The 22,857-nt window shown below is 45.0% G+C and overlaps 1 protein-coding gene across 1 annotated transcript; it reads left to right on the forward strand.

Moving 5' to 3' along the window:
* The first annotated feature begins 515 nt into the window (after positions 1-515).
* ZCWPW1 (zinc finger CW-type and PWWP domain containing 1) lies at positions 516-22,057 on the forward strand. The gene is made up of 13 exons (XM_063138676.1): positions 516-567; positions 1,886-2,154; positions 3,993-4,071; positions 10,751-10,867; positions 12,016-12,136; positions 14,705-14,780; positions 15,645-15,749; positions 16,970-17,053; positions 19,203-19,278; positions 19,550-19,647; positions 19,828-19,891; positions 20,499-20,636; positions 21,267-22,057. The coding sequence occupies exons 2-13, from the start codon at positions 1,891-1,893 to the stop codon at positions 21,587-21,589; spliced, it is 1,545 nt and encodes a 514-aa protein (XP_062994746.1). The 5' UTR covers positions 516-567; positions 1,886-1,890; the 3' UTR covers positions 21,590-22,057.
* Positions 22,058-22,857: the final 800 nt, after the last annotated feature.

Raw genomic sequence — 22,857 nt, forward strand, 5'->3', positions numbered from 1 at the left:
TTTTAACTGTGCTGCTTTTTAACCATGCAGCTCTGCAGAAAAGCCCCGGCATTACTGTGAATCTGTGGTTGTGTCATGTAACGGACGCAGCGCCAATTTGCAGCCATCGCGATGGCTGCAAATTGGCGCTGCGTCCGTTACATGACACAACCACAGATTCACAGTAATGCCGGGGCTTTTCTGCAGAGCTGCATGGTTAAAAAGCCCCAAAGAACCAAGATCTCTGTCTCTCTCTCTCTCTCTCACATACACACACACACACACATTATGTAGTGACCATACATTCCCATGGATTCAATTGTGGTTAGATTATGCAACTAAGATTTACTCTGAAGGTAGGACTTGGTTGAGGGGAAATCATGGGAAATCTGTCTTTTTTTTCGTTTTACAAAAAAAAAATTGTAACTGTGTGTGTTTGTGTGTATGTGTATGTGCGTGTGTTTAAAGACACAGCTTTAAGCATGTACTTTTATTACTTTCTCTCTCTCCCCCCCTCTTTTTTTTAATAAGGTCGATGAAAAGCAACCACCTCCTGATACATACTGGCAAGTCAGAACAATAAAGGCAGTAAGATCAACTTGTGCACTGTTGTGTTTTTTTCGAAGGAAGAATTTAGTGTGATGGGTGTGTTTCTCACTGATGTGTGTGCATGCTGAACCCCACAGTGCTGCAAAGAGCAATCCAACCATTTCCCCACAAGTTTTGCAGTCCAAGGCCCCGTCTTGACAGCGGTGCGAGACCTCAGGCTCCCGCACTGGCGTTCCTTCCCAGCATCTGTGTGGGAAGGAGTGTCCAACGCGGAGTTGCTGCCACTGCTGGGCTGAGCACCGAGGAGCGGAGAAGAATGGGGCAGCTGGCTGACCTCCCTCTGGATGCCCAGTTCCTCTCCCCCAACCTTTTTTTAAATCTGTAAATGTGAACCTTTGCATCTACAGATTAAAAAAAAACCTGGGGTCGGTGGGGAGGGAGAGGAATGGGACAGCCAGAGGGAGGTCAGAGGGAGAAGAGCCAGTTCGGGAGCCACACGTCTCTCTCTTCCTCCCTCTGCAGCTGCCCCATTCCTTCCCCCTCCCGTTTGTTTTTTAACCTGTAGATGCAAAGTTTTGCATCTACATGTTTTTTAAAAAATGGCAGAGTGGGGGAAGCAACGGGGTGGGCAGCTGGACGGGGAGGAAGAGAGGGATGCGCAGCACCTGAACCGGCCCTTCTCCAGCCGATGGCAACCAATCAGGCGGCGCCATCGGCTGTGGCATGCCTCCTTCTAAAAAAAGTCAGGGTAAGTGCCCGACTTTTCTAAAGCAGTTTCTGGGGTTTGCCCCTGGATGGCTTTGGGATGGCAGCTGCGTCATACAGATGACCTGCCGCCACTCCGAATCCACTCCGGGGCAAACCCCTCATCAAGACAGGCTCCAGAACTAGACAGAAGAGTGTTTTTCATTCAATATATGTCTTTGAATTACTGTTCTAGCCAAGAGTCTCAGCTGGAAACGCCAAGAAGGAAATTTGTCAATTTTGTGCCTATTACAAGCAGGGCTTGAGAGTGACAAGAATTCCCAAAGCTTCCAGTGAGAGTGGGTGCTCACCACAGCCTCCAAATGGAATGAGGAAACAAAATAAAGCGTGGGGGGGGGAAGCACTCAACTTTTGGAGCATTAAAATAAAAGAATAATAACAATTAACAATTTTAGAAAGCTTGCACAGGAGAATGTCCTGGGGGATAGTGCCTCACATTAATTAATGTACGTGTAAGGTAGGGCTACCTCCTGGATTTTCTGTCCTACCTAACATGTCTTGAGCCGTCCCTCTGTTGTAATATGTAAATATTGCTACATTATTTATATATTATTATTTACTAAGATGTAAACCATGTTTTTCATTGTTTCAGAATTCATGAAAATGTTCAAAAGAATGTTTGCCCCTCCAGTAGCTAAACCCCAACATACTTCCTTTGTGAAAGGGGAAGCAGAGCTTCAGGGCAAACAGGAAGATATTAAAACAAAAGGCGTTCCTGCTCCTCTGAGCCATGCTGCTGGTGATGGAGTTGCAACCAAGCCCATAAAAGCACCGAAAGCCCGACCTAACAGGCAGAAAGGGAACATTTCTAGAAAAGAAAAGGAACGAAACTGCAAGGAGGATCCGGAAATGACCAAGGATGTAGGTGGAAATGTAAATTTTGTTCTCTTGAGGGAGGATTTCTAAGTCAAATCTATGCTGGCTGAAGGATTCTGGGAGTTGTAGTCAAACACAGTGGGAGAGCATCAGGATGGGGAAGGCTACTCTAAACAGTGGAAGGGCTCAGTCTGGGTGGGGGCGGGCTTGTGGTTACTTGTTGTGTTGAGGGAAAGATACTCTGTGCATGTTTAATAGCACCCTCATTTTTATTCCTTCACATGCCCCAGGGCTGACCCTTGGCAATGGTTGAAAGCTACTTAGTCTGGCTCAAATTAAGCTGTGATTGTGCATGAGTCACTTCCAGCTTTGTACATCCAGGACACCATGACTATGCTCTGTAGCTATGATGTTATTGACATATGTGAGGGGAATGCTGCTTCAGTAACCCTTTATTCCAGCGCCAAGGTAGTTTGGTTTTCATCCAGAGAGAAAATTTGGGAAATGTCCTGTTTACAGCCAATGGAGGCTTCCCTTTCCTTGAGGTGAAGTCAGTTTAAGGCCCACGGGATATTGATACTCTCCTCTCTCTTTTTTTTCATGGGAGTGGGGTGAGGAGGATAGTTTACAATATATTCTGCTTTTCTTTAGAAGTTATTAAACAAATTGCTAACTCACATGTCTTAAATACATCTTCCTTCTAAAGTTCAATGGTGCCTCTCCAGCAGCCCTAAAATTATAATCTTGAAAGACAAGAGCACCACCCAGATGTTAATTAATTAATGTGTGGAAATAACTTCAGGCTATGAGTGAGTGGTACCATGGGAAACATTTAGATAAAACCCCTCCTGCAGGAGACAGACTGAACCTCTCTGAGGACAAATGCAAAACCTTGCATTGGAAGCACCCTATTGGGCAGGGCTCATTTTGCAGCTCTCTATTTGTAGGATGGAAGGAGTGCTGTGATTATGATGATTAAATATTCATATTTAATCCTCCTCCTCTTCTGAATACTCTAAGGTGGATTCCTGCATTGAGCAGGGGGGTTGGACTCGATGGCATTATAGGCCCCTTCCAACTCTACTATTCTAGGATTCTAGGATTGATCAAGTAAGTACTCTTAGCAGCGTACAAAAAAGCCCCCCCCAAAAAAACCCACATCAAAGAATAAACATACAATATTAAAACAAAAGACTTAAAAGCAAACCACCATAAAATCAAAGCTAGATATTAAAAGTTGGTTTGAATAAAAATGTTTCCAATTTCCATCTGAAAGGCAACAGGGAAGGAGCCAGGCAAATCTCCACTGAGAAGGCATTCCAAAGCCTCAGCACCATCTCACTTCCTTGACCACTACACTGGGCCTCCAAGACAGATCTTAAGGTCCAGTCAGGTTGATACCGGAGCAGTTGGTCCTTGAGGTAATTGGGCCCAAGACCAATTAAAAGCTAAGACCAGAACTTTAAACTGAGACTGGAAACAAAAGGTTCTTCCAGATGAGGGTTTTATGGCACCACCACTCCACCTTGTTCACAAAAGTTTACAGGGGGTCCAGACGATGATGACCACTTGTGATTCTTCCATGTTTTCTTACCACTTTCCCATCTTTTTCCTTAATGGAGAAAATCTGTTAGACGGAACAGCTACACAATGCCTTCTTATTGTCGGTGCTAGGAGGCCTCCATCTGAAAGCCCCCAAAGAAGTAACCAGTGGAGCTAGAACAAGGACAGGCTAATATTTTCTGACTGTGGGCCATCAAATAAAAGCCTGGATGCTGCATTTTGGACTAATTGAAGTTTCCCTGCTGTTTTACGCTATGTTTTCCATGTCGGGTATGTTGTTGTTTTCAGTACTGCTGTTCTGTTTGCTCATCTCTTGGCAGGAAGAAGGTTGCCTCACAGATGCGCAATTTGAGGAGATTGTCCAGAGTGTGCTTCAGAAGACTTTGCAGGAGTGCATGGGTATGTTGATAGAAAGGGAGACAGACAGACAGACAGATGCTGTAATGTACGAGTGAGAACTTAAAATCTGAAACGTTCCACTGAGGCTTCTTCTAGATGAGACTTTTAGCACACTTTCGTCCTACCTCATTCACAGAATTTTGCAGGGGATCCAGACAACAATATCTTCAACTTGTAACCCTCCTGTATTTTTCCCACCGCTGCTTTCATCTTTTTCCTTATCGCAGAAAATCTGTTAGGCATGAAAAGACGGGAAAACTGCACAATGCCTTCTAATTAATAGTGCTAGGAACACTCCATCTGTAGGCATCCCCAGTCATACTTTCAGCTGGGTTTATACATTTAAACTTTATATAGTTCTTTTGAAGGGCAGGGACAGAATGGGAGCCGATTATAAGCATCTTGTGCTGCACTCAGGACCCTCCAAATGACCCCTTCCCCCTAGCAGTAATATAATAAAGTGACAGCAGAAAGCAAGAATAATGGGCAGGGTTGAATCGGTCCACCTCATTTGGCTCACACTGGATGCCATTTCAGCTCTTGGGGCACACACATTGTCTTGCGCCATAAAGATCACAGTGAGATGTGATATTAAGGCTGCAATCCTATATACCAGGGGAGGCAACCCTTTTAGGCCATGGACACATTTGGCAGTTTGAGTAACTGTCCTGGGCGCCATCACAAAATGGCTGCCATGGGAGGTGTGGCAAAGTAACCTGCCCCAAAGACTAAGTTCAGATGTGGGGGCTGAGCCCCAACACAGTAAAGAACTCCTTTGAACTCAATAATTTTCAAAACCAACAGAAACCTGTTTCGCAACAATCCCAGGTATCAGTAAGAAAATGGCTGGGTTCACAAGTCATGATGGGTGACAAGTTACACTGAGTAGCTAGTTATTCAAACAACCTACTGGGCTCCCACCAGACGATCAGGCAAACAAGCTACACAGAGTAGTTTATTTCGTACACCCCTCGCCCCTCCTCCTGTTGTCCTCCTGCCCAGCTGGGCAGGTGTCCCAGCTTCCTTTGCAGCAGGAATAGGGTTCGCTGGAGAGGAGCAGAGTGGCAGCAGCAGCTTTGACTGCTTTTGCCAAGCAGCTCTGTAGATGATCACTGTAACACACACTGGCTCAACAAACAACATGCTAATCCACCATAATTAAAATAAACCATACTGCAGATCGTGGGTCCTCAGGGGAGCTTATTTGGGGGAAATAACCCACCGGGAAGAAGAAGAACATCCCACAGACAACACAATAATCCATCATGGGTTGTTCTGGAAAATAAGCCATCATGGCTTAGCGTGCTGTGTGAACCCCAGTCATTGTGTTAATTAAACAAAGTTGGGAGGGATAGGACACCTTTGTCAGGCACCAAGAAAAATCTTCAGGGGACCCTACCCCTGCTGTACCCACTTACCTGGAAGTAAGCTCCATTGAATGCAATTGAACTAACTTCTGAGTAGACATATATTGGATTGCACAGTTAATAGCATTTTGAAGTCTGTCAGCTTTTGAAGATGACATTTGGGAGTTGGTGGCGACTATCACACAAGCCAACACCAAACCATTTTTTCTTTTTAAACATTATGAACTCATAATCCTTTGGGGCTTAGATTGTAAAAACAATTTGAAGCCATTTCATTTTTATTTCCAGAAAATTCTGAGAAGAGAGCTACTTTCACCGAGCCTAATGAGCGAAGTCTGGAAAGGTGCGTTCCACAATTCTGTTTCTGTAGGCTTGGCTGTTCTAACTTGGTGTTAAGGGCGTCCTCTGCATGTACGCCGAATGCTCCAGACTTTCCTCATGTGAAGAAAATCAACTGAATGTCAGTTTGTGCTTAGACACTGTAGAGGATCTCGCCACAAACCAAAATGATACAAGCAGACAACCCCTAAAGGGTAGCTGAAATGAAGTTTTAGGTAACCCCTGTTTCATTGATCTTCCAGATCTGTTTTTCTTCCATTTTGCACATGGTGTAGTAACAAAGACCTACTTTCTGTTGGCTTAACCTACCTGACAGGAATGTTATAAAGTAGGTTTATCGAAACTTTTCCCTAGCAAATCACCTGTGCCTTTAGCAACTATAAGCACAAATTCTGTAGGCTAAGTCTGCAGATATGTTGATGGGGGAAACTTCACCTGATTAATGTCTGCCTGTCATACTTCTGTGAAAGGTGTAGGAGCCCTACCAGAAAAAGGTGTTGGCAACCCTGGTTGCAAAGACAAGTGAAATAAGAAATGTGCCATTTGTGTGCTAAAAAGTGGTATAGAATTGATAATGAGCTTTATGTGAACGGAGAAGGGAAATTGAAACTTGTTTTGGACTGTCAGGGCAAAGGACAGAATCCATTGTCAGAGAGAGAGAGACAGAAATGTGATAGAAAATAAATTAATCTTGGTATGGTATTGCTGCAATTTTTAATTGACCTAGGCTAATAAATCAAAGATCTCTACCAACATTTTGCACTCGCATGGTGGGGGTGACGACAGCTTCCCAGTACCCTATTGTAAGGCTTTTTTCAGTTTGTGGGTGCAATACATCAGGTGTTTTCACACAAGACGTTAAAAAACAGCTTGAGCCCTGTTTGGGCCATATTACTCATTGAAGGACAGACTGACGTACACTGCTAACAATATGGGATTTTCATTTGCACGTACAAATCAATGTTGGCAAAAGCTGATCGAAGCCTGAACTGTGGAAGTGCTCTGAGACTCCCTTTCCCATCAATATCATTTAGGGAAGCAACACAGCAACATGCAGACGTGTAGAAACTACCTTTTGGCCTCAAGGGGGTGCCCAAGGACAGGCAATGCTTATAGCAGGCTTCAGTAGGCGCTGACTATGATTTTTTCCTGGGCATGCCGACTGTTTCGGACAGCCTTCGCCAACCTGATGCTGTTCAGGGATGTTGAGGGAATCCAGTTAGAGTAGGGGAGTTCGAATAGCTTTCGTTGGCTGTTCCGTTCCGTCTTCCGCCAGCTGGCCCAACTCAGCATGCAACACGTCAGGCCAGCTGATGGGATCTCCATAATTCTCTTGTGTAAAAAATATATCTGCACTAATTTGCTTAATCTGCACACATTTCAGCTGTAAATTGCGCAAAATTACATACCGTATTTCTTCGATTGTAAGACGCCATCGATTGTAAGATGCACACTAATTTCAGTACCACCAACAGAAAAAAAAAACACCCTAAGACACACCTGCGATGACGCACCCCATTTTTAGAGATGTTTATATGAGATAAAAAGTGCATCTTAGAATCGAAGAAATAGGGTAATTTGCATATATTCCAGGCATAATTTGTGCAAATTAAGCAAATGTGTGCAATTTACAGCCAAAAAGTGTGCAAATTAAGCAAATTACGACCGTAATTTGTGGAAACAGTGTCCTTGGGTGCCACATTGGGGATCCTGAGGTAATTTTAGGGAGTGGGGGTGGGAAACATGATTCAGTTCTGGATTTCGGGAAAAGCCTGAGGCTTGGCTCGTAGATGCAAGGTGAGCCAGGGACTCCAGGGAAATCCGATGAGCCCCAAAGGGCTGGACTTCCCCATGACAGCCATCCCTAAGTCCAACACATCTGGAGGCAACTCCCATATTTCTCAGCCAGCATGTCCATTTGACTCCACTGTGTGCCTGTGCTGTTTTTCTCAGAGACACCTTGGGAGTAACTCCAGCTGCTGCTGATGGTGTCTCTGGAAAGAAAAGCGAAGTCATGGTTTTAGAAGCAGAACAGAAGGCTCATCGGCTCAAAATAGAGAAACACAGCAAGGCTTCTGTGAACAAGGACAGAAAGGAGACGGGTAAGCCTTTTGCATTTAAACTTTGAGAAAAATACACTGGGACAAAACTCTTTTCAGTGAAATGGGCTGTGCAGGAGTGCAGCCTCATTCACCAGGACAGGTGGGAAGTCCAGTGAGGGAAGTGACAGCACAGTCTAGCGAGAGGGGCCACCAGAGCTGTGTGGGGTAGAGTGCATAGCCACATTCTTTCCAATGTTCCAAAACAAGTCACTGCTGTTGCCTGCTAGACAGCTCATAGTTTCCTCCTCCAGCCACCAGCTCTGTTGTCGCCACTCCACCACTCTCCTCTTGTTTTTATAAAGAGGCAAACACACACACATGAACAAACGACTTGTTTTTCTTTGTCTCCTGGCAGATGAGAAACCAGAAGCAGACAATGGAGGGTGTAAGGAAAACCGGAAAGGAGCGCCCAAGAAAAAAGTTCAAGGCAACGCCCAAGTCGTCATTGACCAAGAGGAAATGCAGGAGGAGGAGAAGGCAAACGCAAACGGAGGAAGTGGTAGCAATGAGCTAAACCCTCCCTGCTGCTCCAAAGGGTTTCAGGGAGGGTGGACAAATACGATGGGAATCAAAGGCCTCAGACAAGCTTGGGATCTTCAGCAGGCAGCACTGCTGTAGTCTTGTAGGAGGTCCACGAGGGAATTCCTAGACTCTTGGGGTTCTTCCAGATGAGGCTTTTATCCTGCTGTCGCTCTCCCTCATTCACAGAAATTTACAGTGTGGGCCAAATGATGTCATCTCATAATCCTCCCATGTTTTTGCACTGGTCCTTCCATCTTTTTTCTTACCACAGAAACCTCTATTAAGGAAATAAGACAGAACAGCTGCATAATGTTGGTCCCCTTTGTCTGAAAGCACCCTGGGTGGGAATTAAAGCAATCTTCAAAAACTACGTGTGAGAATGAGAAAGGGATCTGACTGGTTAAATAAGTAAATGAAACACATTGCAGAAAACCTACCAGTGAGTTCTTACGGTCCTTCCATTGAGAAGCTGTCAAATTGTCCCATCTTAAACCTGCAGTGTTGCTGATGTGGGTACTCCAGAGGTGGGACAACCCAAAATATTCCACGAGTTAAGAAAAACAACTAATAATCTTGTGGCACCGTAAAGGCCAACAGATTTATTCTAACAGAACTAGAGTCCACTTCATCAGATCCAGAGAGCTTCAGCTATTGGGCGGTATAAAACTGTAATAAATAAATAAATAAATAAATAAATAAATAAATAAGTTTTATACTCAGCTGGCAGATCCATGGCAATAAAGGAGAAAAATGTACACAGTGAGACCAAAAGGCCATGAAATGCAAGAGGCACATTCTGTGACAATTCCATGTAAATAGGATTAAATGTATACAAGACAGGCACAGTGGCCACTCATAGAATTGTTATTATTGTCTATTTTCTAGCTCGCGCAGTTTTTCTAGATGGTCATGACAGGCTTTGCCTGGTCATGCTGTCTTTTACTGATTCAGGAATTTCCTGACAACTGAGCATGCTTATTTAGGGTGACCCTATGAAAAGGAGGACAGGGCTCCTGTATCTTTAACAGTTGCATAGAAAAGGGAATTTCAGTAGGTGTCATTTGCATATATGGAGAACCAAATTCCCTCTTCATCACAACATTTAAAGTGCAAGAGCTATACTACAGTGACCAGATTTAAAAGAGGGCAGGACACCTGCAGTTTTAACTAGTATGATGAAGAGGAAATTTCCCCAGGTTCTCCATATATACAAATGACGCTTACTGAAATTTCCTTTTCAATACAACTGTTAAAGATACAGGAGCCCTGTCCTCCTTTTCATATGATCACCCTAAGTTATTATTATTATTATTGTCCTATATTTTTTTTATTTTTTTTTTATTTATCATACTTATACTGTCTATATATATATATAGACAGCAACAGAGCAATTTTGGCAGATAATGGTATCTACCACATTGGACAATGAGCAGGTGAATAAGCCCCTGTTGTTATGGCCAATGCCCAGTAATAGTGTTGCCTGAGTGGATACGGGGACAGTGTTGGGATCTGGGTCTATTGCAGGTCTAGTCCCTGTATTTGTGTCTCTGATATGTGGCCTCTCTTGTGGCTAGTGAGGAGCTGTTTTAGATTAAGGGGCTGTCTGTAAGCAAAGATAGGCCTACCACCCAAAGCCTGCCCTTGTGTATGAGGGGCTGTAGGTCATTGCTGATCTGTTGGAATGGCTTTACATGGGAGCTGTATGTGAAAACAAGTAATGTTCTGCCACTTTTTCTACTGTGGCTGTCCTGGGTATTTCTGGAGCATCCCACATTTCAAAATCCCTGAGCCGCTTGAGTTCTTATAGCTTCCAGGAACAGTAATAGATGGATCCACAGTTAAAGGGTCCTACAAGCTCAGTTCTTCTCAGGTGTGCCTGTGGAGTTTCCTAGAGCAGACTCCTCCCTTCAGATTCGGAGAAGATAATTAGAGTACATCTTACGGTAGCCCTTAATTTCAGGACCTTAATATGGCTATAATTCGTGTTTGAACAGGAAGAAACTGCACACTTAGACAATGAGTGGTGCTTATCTATGCCACAGATACAAGTTTTTATTTATTTAAAAGGTTTCTACAACAACTATCAGCCGAGCTTCCAGGGCAGTTTACAAAAATAAGATAAAATAAAAGTAAAACATAAACATATTACATTAAAATGCATTTTAAAGCCTGGGGAAAATATACAAATGTCTTTGCCTGGCACTGAAAAGATGACAAAGTTGGCACAAGGTGAGCCTCTCTAGGAAGAGAATTCCACAAACAGGGTGCCACCACTTTAAAAAATCACTCATTTGTGCAGCTCCAAGAATACTTCATTCACTACTGCATTTTTTCCTGTTATTGCCCTAGGCTGGTGCATGGCTTGGGTTCAGTGCTCTTATCCAACCTGTGAGAAGTGGAGGCGGCTCAGCAGTGACACAGACCCCTCCATTCTGCCTGAAGACTGGTCCTGTAGCCAGAACACAGGTAAAACAGAAGGCTGAGGTGAGGATTTGCTCCACAGGTTGACAGACATCACCTTCCCTTAATTAAACCACAAGATTGTGTACAGACCCAAGTCAGGGTTACTTACTTAGGACCATAGGTTAGTAGTGGTAGAGCATGAAAAACCGGTTCTTTAATGGCTCCAGAGAGCTAGGTGGCTGGACCAGGAAGGACTAGAGGCAGCTTTTAAGTGAAATCAATTACAAACATTTATTTGGAATTCACAGCAGATAGACAGATACAAAAGCAATCAGAGAAAACAAAAGAGCATTATACATAAATTAAACCAGAATTATTTAGCGACAACTTCAAGAAGAGAAGATGGAGGGGAGACATGAGAGCACTCTTCAAGTACTTGAAAGGTTGTCACACAGAGGAGGGCCAGGATCTCTTCTCGACCCTCCCAGAGTGCAGGACACGGAATAACGGGCTCAAGTTAAAGGAAGCCAGATTCTGGCTGGACATCAGGAAAAACTTCCTGACTGTTAGAGCAGTACGACAATGGAATCAGTTACCTAGGGAGGTTGTGGGCTCTTCCACACTAGAGGCCTTCAAGAGGCAACCATCTATAAGGGATGCTTTAGGTGGATTCCTGCATTGAGCAGGGGATTGGACTCGATGGCCTTGTAGGCCCCTTCCAACTCTGCTATTCTATGATTCTAGTTGCCGTAAAAGAAAGGATCTCTGCTCTCAGATACTTACAATGTAGAATTCAACACAATGTAGGCAACAAAGAACAGGTTGGGGAAATAGAAGCAAATGGGAAGGCTGTGATTTCATTATTTCATTAATGTATTTTATTTATTTATTTATTTATTTATTTATTACATTTTTACACCACCCCATAGCCGAAGCTCTCTGGGCGGTTCACAAAAATTAAAACCATAATAAAACAACCAACAGGTTAAAAACACAAATACAAAATGCAGTATAAAAAGGACAACCATGATAAAACCAGGCAGCAAAAATTGATATAAGATTAAAATACAGAGTTAGAACAGTGAAATTTAAATTTAAGTTAAAATTAAGTGTTAAAATACTGAGAGAATAAAAAGGTACAGTGTAGGCGCCAGACTAATTTATTTAGTTAATCACCATTTTCAGTGCCATATTTCTTGTCTGTGTTACAGATCTTCAGTACAACAGCTGCAACATTTCTGAGGAAACGTGGTTGGGATCTGAAAACGAGGTGGTCTATGCAGTTTATATTCCAGGGTCAATCGTGTGGGCCAAACAATATGGATACCCATGGTATGAAGCAAACAAATCTACCTAGTCATATTCAACTTAGGATCCCTTCACTTCAGCAGGGCTCCTAAGCATACTTACATGGATACAAGCCCCATTGAAATGAGAGACAAACATTTCAATTGCCAAATCAGAAAGACAGAACCATAAACCAAGCAAGGCGGTTGAAGAAGTCAGACTGCAGAGATACCATATAATGCGGTGGCAAGAAAGTACCAATTGGCCCAGTTCACATGTCACGGTAGGCCAGGGACACTTTGGCATGCTGCTCAGTGGCTTCCACTTGGCTCCTCTACCAACAGGTGCAGCTAAACAAGCCAGGGACACTCTGTCGGTGGTTTGTTTAGCGTAATGTCAGAACTGCAGCTCTCGCTTGTTATAAACCAGGGTTTGCTTGTTCAGAATAAGCCAGATTTTTTTTTTTTTTAAAAAAAACTTTTTTACCCTGACTTCCAAACATGGCCATTATGTGAACAGCACATTATGCTGTGCTAAACAGTCCAATTTTTTGTTGCCAGCTTATCAGAATCAGGCTTGGAGCACAAAACAATTACCCTACAACTTGCCCCAAGCCTCAAACAGTGATTTTTTAAAAAAACAACCCTAACATCTACCCAACGCCAACACCCCCAGCTGTATTGGGCTCCCTGCAGTCTTTTCAGCTGCTGACCCTCCTTGTGATGCTTAGCCAAAGTAGCCAAGTTTTCTTAGTACACTTGTTAGTACAGCAGCTACAGTCTTTTCATGGAAAGCAGGCCAAGAATGGGGCCTCTAATCCACAGAAGGGGAAACTCCCCAGAAACACTCCTTCCTATACTGTGCCTTACTTAGAGGTCTACCATGCATCTAAGCTTTATGAAAGAGCCACACGAGGCACCAGGCCTCATTATGTTTGACCTTCTAGGAATTGCTTTGATTTTTAAAGCTTTCTGGTTGAGGGCAGCGACACAACAGTGTTCCGTTCATAGCCTGGCACGTTATTGGCATCAGAAAAGCGCAAAGTTGCAGTTGTGGTGGCAGCAGAGAGCCTTTAACCAAATCCTGCAGCTCCCAGCCTGCCCCAGCCAACCATGCTATATGGAGGATGCTGGGGGTTGTAATACAACACACCTGGAGGGCACCAGGTTGGGGAAGGGTTGCCAAAAGGTAAGGTCCAAGTCTCCATGCCAATGACTGCTTCTATGTGACGGGCCTTTAAGTGCCGCTGAGGCATTGCATTCCAACAATTTGCTGGAAGCATAATGAAAGCAGATGTTCCACCAAGCACTTCCTATAGTGCTATATTATCCAGCAATGCCCTTCTCTGTTGTGACAATATAAAAGAAGTCCTGGATTTGGCCTGAGTGGGTTGTGCTTCCTCAGAGGAACCAGGAAGTGGCTGAGGGCAGCACCCACTGCTTCTGGCCTAAGGAGAGAGAGGCCACTGCCTGAGAGAGCTCAGAGGAAAGGCTTTGTTTAAATAAAACAAGAATGTTATTCTTGTAACAAACCTGTGAGGTAGGTTAGGGTTGAGAGAGCACTATAGTTCAATATTTGAACCCAGGGGTGGGCAACTTGTGGCCCTCCAGATGTTTTGATCCACAGCTACCATGATCCCTCACCATTGGCTACGCTGGCTTGGGCTGGAGGGCCACAAGTTGCCTACCCCAGTTCTAACCACTAATTGCTTCTTAAATAGTCTCTCTTAATTGCACCAACGTCAATTTTTGCTATCAAAAGAAAAATAACGACAGAAAAACAGTAATTAAAGCCTCCCCAGCCTCTGCTTAAAATTTGCAAGTGGCAATTTGTCACTAATTCTATATCTGTATTCATCAGGAAGCAATAAAATGGGTTAAACCTGGAAACAGGAAGTGTTTAAGAGACACAGCAGCCCTGAAAAGCCTCACTAGTGTTTTCCTTGCCCATACTGGACAGGGAAGGGCTGCAATTGTGCTTTTTTGCAAGTTCCCCCGCCCCTGCAACAACAGCGCTTCAAATCAAATCGGGGGGAAATAGGAGGGCAATACAGAAAAATACTGGAGTGCAATGGACTGAGAGTAATATTATTTGGATGGTCCATAAAAAGTGAGTGTGAAGGATGACAAGCGCAGAGAAATGGGCTAGTATGGAGGCAGATCACTGTCTCTGTGTTTGGCACTCTTCAAAGGAAGTCTAAAAGGTTGGTGAAACAGAACTTTCCTTTACAGATGCCATGCTGATTCTGATTCTTTATTTTTGGCAAGGCTTGTTCTTCCTTATGCTTAACAATTTTAGCCTTCAAAATATTTTCCATCAATTTATTTGTGATGGATATTGGTCCTACATCATCAGTCTTCCAGGCCTCCAGGAAGGAAGCCAATCTTAGTAGACACTTATCACTATTTAGTTAAAAGTTTAATTATTTTCACGTTTGAGCTCTTCAAAATACTCAGGTGAATGTCCTATGGAAGAACTGATGGGGTTGTTTTCCCCTCCAAAATACACGTTGCACACACTTTATGGGGGGAAAGCAGCTAACCAAAGCAAAGGCCGTCCTGGTGGTTCACTAACAACAGTGTTTTTTGCTCTTCCTCATGCACGTGCTTGCAGGTGGCCTGGGATTGTGGAGGCTGATCCTGACATTGGAGAGTACTTCCTGTTTTCTTGCCAGACAGATTCATTTCCCGTTAAGTATTACGTTTTTCTGATCCCTATATGAGCTACATCACACCAGTGTTTTATCGCACTGTCGTCCTGCCTTGTTTACCGTTTTGCCCCGTAACACTCGTTTGTCAACATCCCTATCTTGCAGCCATCTCGCCTCTTTCCCTCCATTTTCTGTGTTTTTCTAGGGCGGGGGAAAGTGCAGCATTTTTTCTCCATGCGGTATAAAACCGCCCTTCCGTCCCCATGTATTGCCATCCTCATGCTATGTCGCAGAACCTTCCTTCTTGGGGGCGTCTGTGTTGAAGGGCGGTCTTGCTGATGAAAGAGGAGGGCATGCTGAGTTGCTCGAATGTACTTCCGCTGCTCCAACCCCACCCTCATTGCTCTTTCATTGTGATTTCTCCTCCTCGAAAGGCAGAAATGGCGCCTAATCGATCAAACACTAAATCGTTAAAACGGTAGACAACAAAACCAGAGTGGGGGGGAGGCGCCCACATCCATCACAATGTCCATCAACCACAAGAACCAATGAACTGGAGGAGGAAGGAAAAGGGGCAGGGTGGGGCGAGCGCAATAGTGATACCAGTAAGCACGAGCCGGTGCAAGTGGAAAGGTAAACAAGGCAAAATAGTGCAAGAACGCACACATGTGAAATGACGAGAGCGTGATGTGCTAATGAAACAGAGGTGGAAATTGTGATGCATACCAGGGGGAGGGGGGGAATTAGGTGTGATGGAGCTCTATATAAGCAGTGTCTTCATCTCAGAGGCAGAAGCATCTCTGCTTCAGGTGAAGGGTGCTTGTTTGTCATGTGGCCGTAATATGCTGCCTCTTGCAAGCATGGCCACCGATGACAGCTGTTCCGTTTCCTTTCTCATTTCAGTCCAAGTACCATGTGACCTTTTTCGGCAAGACTGTGACTCGGGCTTGGATCTCTGCCTCCATGCTGAGGAACTTTGATGAACCAAACGTGGAGGGAAATGGTTTGGTAAATGGCTTTTTGTTTAGTGAGTGGGGCTGATTCATAACAGAAGATTACTTGGGCATCAGGAGGCTGTGGGTTCAATGAAGGGGAGATGCTATTAGAAAGTGAACACAGACGTTTAGGAAATTACAAAGAACAGCTGAGAAAAGCGAAGGCAAAGTCTGCTGGCAGAGCTGATATGTACATGCGGGGAGGGAGCAGTTTAGGCTGGGAGTTTATGATCAAAGGAGCACTTTGTATTTTTTCCTACCTCCTCTGTCTGTAGGTCAAGCCTTACTCCACTTCCTGATTTCTCTTTCCTATCTAATATTTCACTACTGCTATACTTTGCAGTTCATAGAATCATAGAATAGTAGAGCTGGAAGGGGCCTATAAGGCCATCAAGTCCGACCCCCTGCTCAGTGTGGGAATCCACCTTAAGGCATCCCTGACAAGGATGGGAAAGAAGGGCATTATCCCTGCCTCATTCAGGGATGTTTGCAGGGGATCCAGATGACGACATCTTCTACTCATGGCCCTCCTATATTTTCTTACTGCTTCTTCCATCTCTTTCCTTAATTCAGAAAATTTGTTAAGTAGAAACGAATGCAACAGTTGCACAATGGCTTCTGATTGCTAGCTGCTAAGGGCCCTCTGTCTAAAAGCATCTTGAGGAGAAACACACTGGTGATGGTGGTAACAGACTGAGGAGAGGGTGGGAAGAGGTTTTAGCACACCCTGCCTACATACTACCTAGGGAGGTGGTGGGCTCTCCTACCCTAGAGGCCTTCAAGAGGCAGCTGGGCAGCCATCTGACAGGGATGCTTCAAGGTGGATTCCTGCACTGAGCACGGGGCTGGACTCAATGGCCTCATAGGCCCCTTCCAACTCTACTGTGCTATGATTCTATGATGTTAAAACTCGACTCCCCGCTCTGATCTTTCTATATGGCTGTGGCAGATTTGGGTGTAAACACACACACCTGCCACTGTGACATTGGCTTTGGCCCTGAGAGTGCTGAGAATTCTTCCAGAGTTTCCTAAGCCCCTCTTAGAACTACATTTCCCAGGGTTCCATGGATAGGAGCGGATACAACCTTTACACGTTTACAATGTACTCATGTCTGCAAAAAGCCTGCAAAAAGCCAAAAGATAGTTGTTTTTATTTGGGGATGGGATGCACTGAAACAAGCAGTACCCCCAGTTACCTGCATAAGAGCCAGCTGGATGCGTTTCTTCTTTCAGACCAAGTTCAAGAACAAAGGTGACAAGAAGAACCTTGAAGCTGCTCTGAAGATGGCAGAAGAAGCAGAGCAGAGAAGCATTCAGGTGTGATTTGGGGCAGGCTACAAACTCCAAGTGTTCCCCAGGCTGCCTGCACATTAGCCCTTTTTTCATGGGATAATTGACATCATTTATTATGCTTTTTATTTATTTGTTCGTTTATTATTGCATTTATATCCCGCCTTTTTTCCTGCAAGGAACCCAAGGCGGCTTACATAATCCTCCTCCCTCCTCTCCACGTTATCCTCACAACAACAACCCTGTGAGGTGGGTTGGGCTGAGAGTCTGCGACTGGCCCAAAGTCACCCAGTGGGTTTCCACAGCCGAGGGGACTAGAACCCGGATCTCCCAACTCCCAGTCTGACACTCTAGTCTAGCCAGTTCACCACACCGGTAGAATCCAGACAATGTCTTTGGCAGACTATTGCACCCCAGCGTTCTTTGTGTTGTCCTCCCACATTTTTTCAGCCCAACTTGTACGTGTGTTTTTGTTGTTTTTACAGTAAACTGGCCCCCGTCTTGACGGTGGCAGGTCTGCACCACAGGGCCTTGGGCTCCCGAATTGGTGCTCCTTCCCGGCATCTGCATGGGAAGGAGCACCAAGGCGGAGTTGCCGCTGACACCACTGCCAAACCGAGCACTGAGGAGAGGGGAGGCAGCCAGGGCTAGGTCAGATGGAGGAGAGCCGGCTGCCCCGTTCCTCCCTGCTCCCCGGTGCTCAGCTGCCCTGTTCCTCTCCTCCCACCCCCGGGTTTTTATTTATTTATTTACAGTGCAGCCGACTTGGAGCTCCCGTCGACTCCCTTCCCTGTCCAGCCCAGCCGATGGCGACCAATCAGAGGGCGCCATGGGCTCCGCTGCCAAAAAAGTCGGTGTAAGTGCCCGACTTTTTTTAACCGGAGTTTCTGGGGTTTGCCCCCGGATGGCTTCACAATGGCGGCTGCGTCATGTAGATGACCTGCCGCCACTCTGAATCCACCCCGGGGCAAACCCTTGGTCAAGACAAGCCCCTGGAAATTGCAGTGCCTCCCTGTATAGAGTAGACTAGCAAAGCACTATGGAGGGTCATCAGGATCATTAATCTTTTACTAGAAAAGCTTCTTCCTTTGAGCTTCTGCCCATTATTGCTTTCTGTTACGTGAAGCTGGGGGATTCATGATGCATTGCTCCTTGAGTAGTCACGTTTCTGATCCTTGCGACAGGGAAGAGGAGACTTTAATTACAGGTTTCCTTTCATTATTATTATTTATTTTATCACTGCAAGCTTGCAGGATGCTGAGTGCCTGCATAGCCACTTAACAAGCACTGCTCATACACAATCCCCATTTATTTATGTGGGGTTTTCATGGGGTGGGGGAATCAGTGCAAAGCCTGTTTAAATGAACAGGGGAAATGCAGTACTAGTGCTTGATGCTGGCGGAATGCATGCCAGTTTGTTTTTTAACTTTTGTACTCTCCTGACGAGACTTTTATTTTCTTGCCGAAAACTTGCCATGTTGTAATATTTTATATGGGGTGTGAAAACAAAGACCCACGGTGGGGTATTTTAACAGAGCATTAGGCACATAGAATCATAGAATAGTACAGTTGGAAGGGGCCTCTAAGGCCATCGAGTCCAACCCCCTGCTCAATGCAGGAATCCAACCTAAAGCATCCCTGACAGGTGGTTGTCCAGCTGCCTCTTGAAGGCCTCGAGTGTGGGAGAGCCCACAACATCCCTAGGTCACTGGTTCCATTGTCATACTGCTCTAACAGTCAGGAAGTTTTTCCTGATGTCCAGCCAAGGATATCTTCTTGGATATCAAAGTGCAGCAGATTATCATACTACAAGCATTTGTTTCAGTTCATCCAGCCTAACTGAAGTCCAGGCATGGGGAAGAGGTCTCTGGGTTCAAATGCATGTGTGTATGTTTGGGGAGGAAGATCCTGGTGTAAGCTAACAGGGGCTTCAACTGAGCAAGCCTGTGCCAAGGACCAGTGGTCAATGGCAAGGCTCTATTTTGGAACCTGTGGCAGAAGAAGTGATAATTCCAGTCTGGAAACACCTTGGGATTAGGGCAAAGGGCCTCCGGGGCAAAAGGCAGTCTTAGGCCCCGGAACCCTCATCTTAGAAATTAAGGGCTACGGATGGCCCTATGTGTCTTTACAATACTCGCATGTCAGCGCATCTTTCTTTTCTCTTTCACTGCACCAGGAGAGAATAAGGGTGTTTGGATTCCTCAGTCGATTTAGTGGCAGAGAGTCACCCAGAGACCACAAAGACATAAAAGGTAGCTGAGTGCCATGTTGGATCAGAAGTCAGAAACTAAAGAGCGTTTGCGGATGAAGTGTTTCTTGTGCAATTGCCCTGCCTCATTCAGAGAATTTTAAGGGGGTGGGGGTGAAGGCAGTCGAAAACCTGTTAAGGAAGGAAAGATGGAATAGCTGCACAGTGCCTTTGGATTGGTAGCCCTAGGAGCTCAGCATCAGGGGAAACCCTAAAAGGCCGGGTCTCTATCTAGCAGGTGCCTCACAGCTTCTCTGTTCCTTTTCGTGTTGCAGATCCTGTCTCCATTACTTGCAAGCCTCATGTCAAGAGAATTCAAGGACCGAGGAGTGGGAACAAGAACACTGCAGCACCAAACAAGAGTCGAGGAAAGGTGGGCTGAGAGGGGCTCCGGCCTTTCCACTAGTAGAAAGGCTGAGGCAGTGCTCCTATTTAACTTGACCACTGCAGAAGCCCCTCACCCATTATTCCACAAGGTTGTTAGAAAGGGGCTTCAGTGCTTAGTCTGCCCTGCTCTCCGTTTTCCCATTAACAAACAGTATCTGTCTTCTAGCTTCTTCCTGGGACAGCAGTGATGAAACTGGACGGAGATGTCGAGGAAAGACTCAATGGGGAAGGTGAGTTTTTGACCTATAAAGGAGGACTCTCATCTATTGATTATGCTCCAGCTCAACAGTCTTTCCGAATATAAAAAGAACTATAAAGACTGATCTCTTCCGGCAAGCCTACCCAGTCGAATTTTAAGAAGTCTGGCTGTTATTTTAACAATGTATTAGTTTTATATGTTTTAATCAGTTTTATGTTGTTTTATAACATTTTTGTATTTTATGTTGTTCCCTGCCTCGATCCAGAGGGAGAGGCGGGTAAGAATTATTATGATTATGATTATTATGATTATTATTATTATTATCATCATCTTCCCTGTCCAGCTGATGGCAACCAATCAGGGGGCGCCATCGGCTGTGACATGCCTCTGCAGCTAAAAAAGTTGGGATAAGTGCTCGACTTTTTTGGAGCGGAGTTTCCAGGGTTTGCCCCCGGATGGCTTCGCATATGGCGGCTGTGTCATGTAGACGATGTGCCGTTACTGCGAAGCAACCCTGGGGCAAACCCTTTGTCAAGACAAGCCTCAAGTAACTTGAGTGATAGAATCTTGCTTTACCCCGCCCCCAAAAAAAGAAGAAAGAAGAAGAAAAATAGCATATATCCAACATATTCATGCAGGTGGCAGAAAAAGCAAGTTAGTTCCTGAAGCCGCCTCCTCACTGTCGAAGAAGAGCCGACGGGAGCTGCAAGCCCCCAAAGCTGCAACTGTGCCAAAAGGGTCTGGAAAAACGAAGAGACATCAGAATGACCAGAATGGTAAGTGAGAGAATCCTGGCCTGTTTGCATACATGAGAAGTTTATTTTTGGCAACGAATCTTAAAGGCAAGTGGGCCCAGAAAGAACTTTCTAAATCACAACCTGGAACAGAATCACAAGCTGTTACTAATTTATAGTTATTTTAAAAATTTATTTAGCACCAACAAAGGAAGGCCATAGAAAGGATAATTCTGAAGTGAACATAAGAAAACCCCTGCTGGATTAGACCAGTAGCGCCATCAGACGAGTGCTCGTTACTGGCCACTTGCGGTTTTTCGGGGATCCTTTTGACAACGATTTCTGCCTCCCACTCCTTCCAGTCTTTTTTCCGTCATAGAATAAGATAGAGAAAATCTGATGTGGGACAGGAGCAGGAGGCAAAGCGACGGGAGGGAAACACGATTCCCTTCCCCATCTGATGACGCTCCAAGGGTCCATCTCATCCAGCATTCTGTTCACATTGTGCCCAAACAGCTGCTTTTGAGGATGACCCCAAGTAGGACACGAATGCAATATTGACTGGAGTTGTTCAACACCCTCTTAAAAGTGGGAGAGGATATAGTTCTTTCCACACAGGATTACCTTTTGCTCCTCTAGGAGACCGTCATTGGCTTCTCTGTTCCTTTCAAGGTTTTAAGAAATCGTTCTCTGTGCCACAGTGTAAGAATACCAAAGCTGAACACTACAGTTCTTGTGCAAACAGCAGCACCTCTAACATAGTGCTGTCCAGTTATGCAAGCAAGAAAGGCAGTTTGAAGCAGGCCAAGACCTCCCCCATGGCAGAAAGCAAACTGATGTTGAGTAAGGACATTATGAACCTTGAGGAATCAAATGGAGCTGCAGCAGTTGGAAAAGATGAAGAGGAAATCTTTAGTAGCCAGGAGATGGCTGTCTTTGCTGAGGAGAAAAATTACTCCCCTGAAAACTTTTCCTTGGTCTTATTTGAAGAGTAGCTGCTCAGAGCAAGGTGAGCCTTTCCACCCCACCCCAAAATGAAAGGAATAGGTTATTTCTTCCTCCCATCTGTAGCATGATGGTGAAAGCATTGATAAAGGTAAATAGCATCAGAGAGGGACGCACAGCAAGGGATGTGGGGAGCGGGCCTTTACAGTTTTGATTCCTGAGTTTCATCCACCTAGGAAGTTGGTGACAGCTTGTATCCGTTCCTTGATTAACGGTCGTCTAGAAGCACAGCCGTAAACAAGACCTGGAAAATAAATTCTCCCCTTAGTAACTTGGACTTGCTTTATGTTTAGTGCAAAAGAGAAACCAGGCAAAACAGCAATGAAAATGTATACATTTTCTGGGGATTGTTTTGCACCAATTTATAAGTTGACAATATCTTGTTTGTGTTAAAGATGTACAGCTCCTCCCCGCACTAATTGTTTTGTTACAGTTTAGCAAAACTCTATTAAAGTCTAGTTTGGATTGAACTGGGAGTCCTCTGTGTCCGTTCAGTTTTACAAACATCACAGCTGCTAGGATCATGCCTGCACACTTGTTCGTACACTAATTTGAAAATGAAAGGCTTAAAGAAAGCAGACCCACCGACCCAAATATGGAGGAGGAGGTTAGAGTCACTTGCATAAACATGGACTTTGGATTGATAGGCTGTTGCCTGTAATGAAGATGCCGGCACAACTGCACTGAAAAACAATGAGAGGCAATTTATGAAAAGTTTTGTTTATCAGCATGGCCAAATTAAAATTTTTGAAGGAATGTTGCAGTACTTATTCTGGGAGGTCTTCACGGTGCCAAGTTGGCTGTGCTTTTCCTCCTAAACCCCGTGGTCTCGCTCCTGCGGGGTGGCATCGGGTGATCCCCACGCCAAGCAGGGTTTTCGTCAGTCATCTGGGTACTGGAGCCACTGTCTCCCGTCCTCTTCCTGGCTTCCAGTGGCCAATTGCCAGTTGCCATCTGCCAGGACCGCCCTGCAGATTCACAGATCTGCCATGGAGCAGGGCCAGACAGCGGAAGAACTGGGGTGACCTTGCACCCACCAAAAAAGTCCCCAACTTTTTTATCATGCAGCTTCACGGAAAAGCCCCGCGGTGGCTGCAAATCTGCAGCTGTGTCATATAACTGCTGCATCGCTGATTTGCAGACACTGGGGGCCTTTGAGTGCATATAGACAGCACTAGAGTCCACAAAGTACAGTGAGACACACACGACGCTCAGTCTTAAGTTGCTTCCACATGAGGAAGTGCAATCACCCTGCCTC

The sequence above is a fragment of the Elgaria multicarinata genome, chromosome 11 (assembly GCF_023053635.1).
Source record: "Elgaria multicarinata webbii isolate HBS135686 ecotype San Diego chromosome 11, rElgMul1.1.pri, whole genome shotgun sequence".
In the NCBI taxonomy this organism is placed as follows: domain Eukaryota; kingdom Metazoa; phylum Chordata; class Lepidosauria; order Squamata; family Anguidae; genus Elgaria; species Elgaria multicarinata.

What these genes read in the sequence shown, in the direction of transcription:
- ZCWPW1 (XM_063138676.1), top strand. Translation starts at nt 1,891, where the DNA reads ATGAAAATGTTCAAAAGAATGTTTGCCCCTCCAGTAGCTAAACCCCAA. An exon ending in ATCCGGAAATGACCAAGGAT is followed by an intron (nt 2,155 to 3,992) that starts GTAGGTGGAAAT and finishes ATCTCTTGGCAG; the next exon opens with GAAGAAGGTTGCCTCACAGA. An exon ending in GACTTTGCAGGAGTGCATGG is followed by an intron (nt 4,072 to 10,750) that starts GTATGTTGATAG and finishes TTATTGCCCTAG; the next exon opens with GCTGGTGCATGGCTTGGGTT.